This window comes from Drosophila willistoni, chromosome 3R, assembly GCF_018902025.1.
Source record: "Drosophila willistoni isolate 14030-0811.24 chromosome 3R, UCI_dwil_1.1, whole genome shotgun sequence".
Taxonomy (NCBI): Eukaryota; Metazoa; Arthropoda; class Insecta; order Diptera; family Drosophilidae; genus Drosophila; species Drosophila willistoni.
The window spans coordinates 10,977,956-10,986,366 of NC_061086.1; the positions used below are offsets into that span (position 1 = coordinate 10,977,956).

Genomic DNA, 8,411 nt, shown 5'->3' on the forward strand with positions numbered 1-8,411 from the left:
TTTATTAATAATAAATATTTAGAAAAAACAATATAACAAAGTGTTCCAAATTGCCTTAGTATCCTTAGCCCCAATTATAATCTGTTCACTTTGACTTTGGAACCCCAACCTTTCAGAGAGACAGAGAGTGAGAGAGCTCTTGGATCCCACCGGCTTTTTATACCATACACCCATAAGGGTGAAATGGTATATTAAAGTCGCCAAAATGTATGTAACAGGCAGAAGGACACTATAGCAACTAAAGGCACAAAATTTAGTATGTATATTTGCTTAGTAAATGCGCCCATTTTGTATGTGTAAAGATTTTGACACCCCCGTAATTGGAAAAAACTCGATTATTTCCCATAATTTTCTAACTTGTGCTTAATAACTTAATTTGATACTAATATCCAGCAAAATACTAAATTTGATCAAAATCGGACGAAAAATAGCCAAGTTATGCATATAAACGTTTTTTCATAACGCAAGAATTCGCCGTCGGCTGGTGGGGGCGCTAGGGTGCTCGTATGCCTGAGTGAGCGAGAGAGTAGGATATGCTTGTTATTATAAATTTGAAACAGTTGTTTTACTGGTGCATGGTATACATAAGTCGGCGAGACGACTTACTTACTTCATATGTTGTACGGCACATAAAAACGACCGAGCGGGAGAAATTTTTTCAGTATTTATTCACATTGCAAACAGTTCGCTTCGGCAAAAGGAAATAAGTAAATCTTAATTAAGTACGTGCTCTCTTGAGAATTGGTAAAATTATATATACTAAATATGTAGGTTGTTTTATATTATCTCAAATTGTTTATTTTACGCTCTGCGAAAACAATACTCAGTGCATACAAAAAAAACATTAGGTATCAACCAAAAGAACTGGCAGAAAAAAACAAAGTGATAAAGAAAGATTTTTTGTTAAAATTCAGTGCAATTTTTGGGTGCGGCGCATTTAAATTGAATATTTTTGAAAATACGTGGCAATTGCTATTGCTTTTGTTTGTTTTTCTATAGAAAAACCACCTACAACATTGAAAAAAAGAAAATGTAAAATTTTAGTGGCACTAAAAAGATGACATCATCAGAATGAAGCTGTGTAGAAACTAAAGCTCTCGGTGTCTCTCTCTCTCACAGACTGTTTGTCTGTCTGACAGTGTGTCTATCTCTTTTTAGAGAGAGCTCCCCCCATATTCGCAGACGCGTGTGACTTGGCTCATCCGTTAGCCCCCCTTTTTTCCCCCTGAATTTGAAATTCTTTTCTGCCCACTTTAGACAACTCGAGTGGCCATTCAATCAATTCAATTACTTTTCCCGGCTCTCTCTCTCTCTCTAGAGATTTCTTGTCAGAATATAAGAACAAGTTTCACATTCCGAAAGACCAAAGCTTAGTTTCATACGACTAAATATAATATAATTGCACTAGAAATTGCAATGGGTGTGTCATCAAGGTTTATAACTGCCTTCATATTGTAAAATTATAAAAAACTACTACTTCAAGGTACAGTCAGGCAATCCAGTTTTTTTGTTTTGTTTTCAAAATCTAAAACATTATTCACACTTTTAATTCAGTCACGCATTTGGTATAGCCATTAAAATCCATACAGTTTCTTCTCGAAAGCCCAGTTTAGACGTCATAAACATAGACACATACATACATACAAATGTATGAATCATTTTATCTATAGTAGCTGCATAAAATTTTCCACATGTACTCTATGGAAAAAATACGTCATAGTTACATGGAAAACATATCAAAAAGTTCAAGTTGATTTTCTGGTTTTTCATAGTTTTGAAAAAGACTTCTAAGTTTTGTATTTTTAGAAAACATAAAACGCAGATGTTTATATACATATATATGTATACAGGAACCGGTTCCAGCTATAGTAACAAAATATTTTTGTTTGTTTATAGGCCACGTCTCATTCTTTTTTTTCATTCTTTATCCCATTCCACACACACACACACATAATTTTTGTTGTTTGAAGCTTTTTTTGTAATTTATCATAAAGCCATTAATGATATTTTTTTTGTGTTTTGTTTGATTTGGAATATTATATAAATCTCGACCAGTTGGTAACCCAAAAAGTCAACTATTTTTTTTGTTTTAATCTTTTTCAAACTACGACAAGAAAATCGTGCGTTGATTGTGTGAAATGAGCTCATTTAAGTAAAAAAATTAACTTTTATCAAGCCTTAGCCCTCTACCCACACAATACACATGCAAGCATATTTGACTATCAGAAAGGGAAACCAAAACCTACAAACCAAATCAAAAGTTAAAAACAAAAAACTTTCACTTTTCAGCTGTGTGTCTTCTGTACATTGAACTTTCTAGCTAATAAAAACTATTTTCATTTTCCACAACAACAAAAATCAATGGGGCGCCGGCCCAGTTGCTGGAGTTTATGATGATGTCATAGGGTTAGGTCAAACAGGGACACACACACACATACCACCATTCCACACAGGTTCATTAGTTCCCATAGTTATGCTAGTTGTTCGTCTTTTTTCTATGACTTGACCTTGTCGGCTAGTGGCTTAATGTAATTCATTAAAATATGTTTTTTTGTTAATAATATTTTTTATTTCCTCTTTGCTTCAACAGATCATCAAACAAAATGAGCTCCGCTGAATACTATCCATTCAAGGTGAGTACTTTGAGTAGAAAATTACCCTACAAGTCAAAAATTTGTTAAGGGTTTAATTAATTAAAGAAGAAATAAGTTGATTTTTCATTGAGTAAGTCAATAAATCTACTTCAAATGAGAAAATTTATAATCAAGATTGACAAAGACGTCTCTGTTAAGGCCTTTATTGTCTTGAAGAGACTGCTTTAAGTTGTGTCTAAGTTTAAGTGGGTGATTTTTTATTCATTACTTGTGTATTATGTATGAATTATATCAATCACTTGAAAAATGTTTTAAAATGCAGGCAATTATCTGCAGGAATAATTGACCAATTAAATAAATCATTTCAACTACTTAAGATAATGAATTTCTGATATAACACTGCCGTTTAGTCAGCAGTCTCTTATCTTTAGTTGATAAGAGAGATCTATGAAAATTTTGGCAACCTCCTTAGAAGACCTTTAGGTTGATAGTGATAGTAAATAACTCATGTGTTCTGAGAAGTATCTTTGGGTTTGTTTGTGTGAGTCAGTTAGGAATCTTTAGTTGTGAGTTACGAGACATGCATGAAAATACATTGATTCGTCATGTATTGCAAATATGTACACTTAAGTAGATTGTATATTTATTTCTCACAATTCTGATGATTCATTTGCTCTCTTTCCGCATAGTGCACACCCACCGTTTACCCCGCCGATCCCTTCGATCCCGTTGAGGATGCCGCAATCTTGCGCAAGGCCATGAAGGGCTTCGGCACCGATGAGAAAGCCATCATCGAAATTTTGGCCCGTCGCGGCATTGTCCAGCGTTTGGAGATCGCGGAGGCATTCAAGACGGCCTATGGCAAGGATTTGCTTTCGGACTTGAAATCCGAGCTGGGTGGCAAATTTGAGGATGTGATCTTGGCTCTGATGACACCTTTGCCACAGTTCTATGCTCAAGAACTGCACGATGCCATCTCTGGATTGGGCACCGATGAGGAGGCCATCATTGAGATCCTCTGCACATTGTCCAATTATGGCATCAAGACAATTGCTCAGTTCTATGAGCAAAGCTTTGGCAAGCCTTTGGAATCAGATCTGAAGGGTGACACCAGTGGACACTTTAAGCGTCTGTGTGTGTCCCTGGTGCAGGGCAATCGGGATGAGAACCAGGGTGTGGATGAGGCAGCTGCCATTGCCGACGCCCAGGCTTTGCACGATGCTGGCGAGGGTCAATGGGGCACAGATGAGTCTACCTTCAATTCGATCCTGATTACACGCTCCTACCAGCAGTTGCGTCAGATTTTCCTGGAATACGAGAATATTTCCGGCAACGATATTGAGAAGGCCATCAAGAAGGAGTTCAGCGGTTCCGTGGAGAAGGGCTTCTTGGCCATTGGTAAGTTTAATTGGTGTCTTTAACAAAATTGTTCACTATTTAATCATTTAATTTTTCCTTAGTCAAGTGCTGCAAGTCCAAGATCGATTACTTCTCGGAGCGTCTGCATGATTCCATGGCTGGTTTGGGTACCAAGGACAAGACCTTGATTCGTATTATTGTTAGCCGATCGGAAATCGATTTGGGTGACATTAAAGAGGCATTCCAGAACAAATATGGCAAGAGCCTGGAGTCGTGGATTAAGGTAAATATCATTGACTTTTTACTTACTGAATGTTATTAATTGGTGCTTGGCATGCTAATTAATCAAACTAAGCTTCTGCACAAGCATTAAACTCTTTAACTAAGAGATGCTTTGGAACGTTAACTTTCTCTTGATTTAATATTTTGCTTCACATTCTGAAACTTTGTCTGTTTTAATCTGTTTCCCTACACTTGCACTTTCTCTAAAACTTGATAAATTAGACCTATCAATAGCCTCTGTGTCACTTTTTCCTTTAATGCCCAATATATATAAATACTCTATACGAGTAAGACTCTTATTTACAGTCCTGCTTATATGGAAGACAAATCCTTTGCTTACCATAACGCCATAGTTTTGTTTGTTATTATTTTGCTTTTTCCTCATTTTTGTATGCATCAAAACATTAAATCCTGGCCTTATCTATATATTTTTAGGGCGATACATCTGGCGATTATAAGCGTGCCCTATTGGCTATTGTTGGATTCTAAAAACCAAAACCAAAAATATAAACAATCTCCAACAATCTGTCACTCTCGTCTGTTCCATGCCTTATAAATTTGTACAAAAATCGAATAGTTATATATAAATGAAAAGTTTTAATTCTGGAACCATATAAGCCACGGCTATGCATTTAAGGCCCTCCTCAGATCATGTTAAATTGAATGCACCAATACATGCACATAATTCTATATTCTATAATAAGCATACCATATATTTTGTACTATATTATGACTTTGCTGTTTGTTGTTTTTAATGGTTTCTTGTTTTCGAGTCTCATACGCAATGTGCAATTAAAAAATAAAAATATAAATATTTACAAAAGAACAAAGGACTTTCCTAATGGCTTGTTACTAACCAGCTTCCACCAACTTTCCATTCATACCTATGGAACGGCTTATAAACGCAAAATAATGTATACAAAAATCAAAAACAAAATGCATTTTAATATCTCTATGCTCTGCTCTTTCTTTCTCTTCCACTATATCCCACTATAAAGGAGGATGCCAACAGTGAGATTGGATATTTGCTTGTCACTTTGGTGGCTTGGTAGAGGCTGAAAATTCCCAATTCCAAATACAAATAAAAAAACTAAAGAACAAATCATATGCCAAAATGCAGTTAAAGCAAAGTTCAAGCAATATGTAACCCAAATATTTGAAATTTTTTGAAATTATACAATTGTGATTTATGTGTTAACACAAGAGATACAAAAGCACAGCTAATTGGTTTCAATCCAAACAATTTTAAACTTAACTTCAAGCAGTGAATTTGTAGCTCAGTTTAACAAAACAATTAGAAATTCCACAGTTTATATTTTTTTTTAAATTTTCTCGTTAAAACTCACATTGTAATCGACGTCTAACGTTTTGTTCTGTATTTATTTTATATCGTATATTTTATTTTTGTATACATATATTATTTGCGTAAATTATTTTTTGTAATTTATGTGCGCGCTTTCTAAATTAACAAACAAATAAAGTTTTTGCAAAAAAAAATCAAAATCAAGAAAACCCAAAAATCTTATATATTTGTTTATTATTTCATTTACAGGATGATTTATCTGGAGATTATAGCTATGTATTGCAATGTTTGGCTTCTTATTAAACAGCATCTATTTTTAAAAATCTTATCAAATTTTATCATCAATTGTTAAACATTTTCAAAAAAAAAAAATAATACACAAGATTATTGTTTTTTTTTTCTTCTCATAAATGCATTTTCATAAAAATCGATTGTCTTTTTGTGCTTAATTATAAAATTAATAAGATAGTGGAAACCAAAAACCGAAATTGTCAAGGGATTTCAAAGTTATATGTGCAAGTTTGGAATAGAGATACCATATAAAATCTAGATAGAATGTGAAAAATATAAGTTTAGAGGAATACATAAACGAAATTGAAGTAAGTTTAAAGGATTTTTCCTAGTTTTGGAAATGTTTGAACTACTTGGCCACACGCTCTTTGTAGGCTGTCCAAAGGCGATCGCGATAGGTGATGGCTGCCTTTTGCACATCGTTCGCTTGGATAATGCCACGACCGACTACACCAATATCGGCTCCACGCTCCTTAACCACAAGCTCTGGTGTCTGATACTGTTGTCCCAATTTATCGACACTTTCGTCGATCTTTACACCCGGTGTCAATTGAATTAGGCCCGGGAAGGCAAAGGCATTTGAGGATTGACATACAATGCCAGCTACGAAATCGATGTCACCACCTTCGGTGGCAATCTTATTGCTATTCTCCTTATATTTATCATCGATTAGATTGCCACTGGCCGACATTTCGGATAAAAGAAATACGCCACGTTCCTGACCTGCTTCCACATTACCGAGAGCAGCCTTTAGTCCCTGCAATATACTGCGACCCGGCAAAGTGTGAGCTGTCACCAAATCTGCCCAATTGGAAATCTTGTACAGTCCCTTGCCGTATTGCAAGGAAACCGTATTGCCAATATCGGCAAATTTACGATCTTCCAATAGCAAAAAGTTGTGACGCTTGGCCAGAGCCTGAAGATTGGTAATAAAACCTTCGCTAAAGTCCTCCACAATGTCAATGTGAGTTTTCAAAAGACAAATGTATGGACCGCATTTGTCAGCAATGTCGAGAATGTCATCTGCCTTGGTTACATCAGCAGATAGACAAAGATTCGTTTGTTTGCTGGCCATCAGTTGGAATAGTCGCTTGGCCACTGCACTCTTAGCCAAATTAGAACGATTCTCATAGGTCAATCGAGTGCGCTGCAAGTCATTAGCTAAAACGAGATATTTATATTTTTAAAATCCAATTTAAAAATAGTTTGAAAAAATTTAACTAAAGTAGCTGATAAGCTTGGCATGATTAAGTAAAGGAGGCTTCGAATCACGTGCCAAGTTTATGTGCACTGGAATTTATTTCCATTTCCGATAATTCGGATTATATATTATATAATTTAATATATAGAAGTTGATAAAAGCGTATTATTATTTTTATTGCATGAGCATCAAACAGTCCTCCTAATTGAATAGATTTGGGTAATCAACTCTCGGCGATTTTATGAGCTCAAAAAGGGGAATGAACAAACTTTTACTGATTAGTTGAAGGTTAGATATATACATATGTATGTATTTGTATGTTTGGAGACTAGTTAGATAATTAACTATGTTAAAGGTCAACTTCTAGTTAATAGGATTTGAGTTTTAGTTTACTAGTATTCAATCCTATAAAGAAATGCTCATACCCCATGCCACCCTTCAATAGTTTAATTAACATTCACAAGTGTCATGTTTTCATTATCGTTTCATATCTAGTAGAATTAACTGGAGACATACATACCTTTTACGGCATCACTTTTATCTCCTCCCCCCACGAATGAGCCGTCGCTGTTTATTTGGACAGCCGAAATGTACTTGGCAACCGCATCCACAGTGGCCTTCTCAATCTTTCCAGCCGCATGCAATGTGTTCAATAGGAATGATAGTGTGAATAGGGAATGCATTTTAACGCCATGCTTGGCTATATTGGCGGCTCCGCCCTGCTCTCGATCCACAACCACAACGGCATCGGTGACCACAATACCCTCGCTTTGCAGATCCTTCACTGTGTCCAATATACTAGAGCCCGAGGTGACCACATCTTCGACTATAAGGCAAGTATCACCGGCATTGTAGATGCCCTCGATGAGCTTCTTGGTGCCATAGGCTTTGGCCTCCTTGCGTCGCACCAACATGGGCGTATTCTGGTTCACCGAGACAAGAGTGGCCAAAGGCAGGGCCGTATAGGGAACACCACAGACATGCTTGGCACTCAGTTGTTGATCCGTAATGTGGGCAACTAGCAAATCGGAGACGATTTGCTACAGAAAACAAAACGTAAATTCTAATCATGGATGGACGCACATAAAACCCACAAGTGTAATTTCCTCACCATCACATCCGGATAGCTGACTATAACCCGCAAATCAAAGTAAACGGGCGAATTGATGCCCACCTTCATCTTGAAATCACCGAACTTGAAGGCATTTATCTCAAAGAGTTTTATGGCCAGGGCTTTCATTTTGTCGGAATTTTGGGCGACCATGATACCGGAGAAGTTGTTGCGCGTTAAGGTAGGGAATGTACACGTGCTAGGTGCGACTTGCCGCTCAATATAAATAAAAACAGCACACGCGGGTTCATCGGCAAGTCAGTGATGTCG

At 36.3% G+C, this 8,411-nt stretch overlaps 2 protein-coding genes across 5 annotated transcripts; one reads left to right on the forward strand and one right to left on the reverse strand.

Moving 5' to 3' along the window:
* The first annotated feature begins 656 nt into the window (after positions 1-656).
* LOC6651530 (annexin B9) lies at positions 657-5,965 on the forward strand. 4 transcript variants are annotated; one of them, XM_015176681.2, is made up of 5 exons: positions 657-722; positions 2,591-2,633; positions 3,284-3,992; positions 4,055-4,236; positions 5,788-5,965. In XM_015176681.2, the coding sequence occupies exons 2-5, from the start codon at positions 2,604-2,606 to the stop codon at positions 5,839-5,841; spliced, it is 975 nt and encodes a 324-aa protein (XP_015032167.1). In that variant the 5' UTR covers positions 657-722; positions 2,591-2,603; the 3' UTR covers positions 5,842-5,965. The 4 variants fall into 4 exon arrangements, with proteins under 4 accessions (XP_015032167.1, XP_015032166.1, XP_002073558.1 ...); XM_015176680.3 differs by lacking the exon at positions 5,788-5,965 and adding an exon at positions 5,234-5,640; XM_002073522.3 differs by lacking the exon at positions 5,788-5,965 and adding an exon at positions 4,671-5,065.
* Positions 5,756-8,396, reverse strand: LOC6651531 (uridine 5'-monophosphate synthase). Its single transcript, XM_002073523.4, has 3 exons — positions 8,142-8,396; positions 7,551-8,070; positions 5,756-6,990 (listed from the first exon to the last, which is right to left on the reverse strand). The coding sequence occupies exons 1-3, from the start codon at positions 8,292-8,294 to the stop codon at positions 6,179-6,181; spliced, it is 1,485 nt and encodes a 494-aa protein (XP_002073559.1). The 5' UTR covers positions 8,295-8,396; the 3' UTR covers positions 5,756-6,178.
* Between the last annotated feature and the right edge of the window lie 15 nt (positions 8,397-8,411).

Bases quoted from the DNA above. Each gene is read 5' to 3' on its own strand.
- LOC6651530 (XM_015176681.2), top strand. From the start codon at position 2,604: ATGAGCTCCGCTGAATACTATCCATTCAAG. The intron at 2,634-3,283 runs GTGAGTACTTTG...CTTTCCGCATAG, and splicing joins CTGAATACTATCCATTCAAG to TGCACACCCACCGTTTACCC. The intron at 3,993-4,054 runs GTAAGTTTAATT...ATTTTTCCTTAG, and splicing joins GAAGGGCTTCTTGGCCATTG to TCAAGTGCTGCAAGTCCAAG.
- LOC6651531 (XM_002073523.4), bottom strand. From the start codon at position 8,294: ATGGTCGCCCAAAATTCCGACAAAATGAAAGCCCTGGCCATAAAACTC. The intron at 8,071-8,141 runs GTGAGGAAATTA...TGTTTTCTGTAG, and splicing joins TCAGCTATCCGGATGTGATG to CAAATCGTCTCCGATTTGCT. The intron at 6,991-7,550 runs GTATGTATGTCT...ATCTCGTTTTAG, and splicing joins TAAAAGTGATGCCGTAAAAG to CTAATGACTTGCAGCGCACT.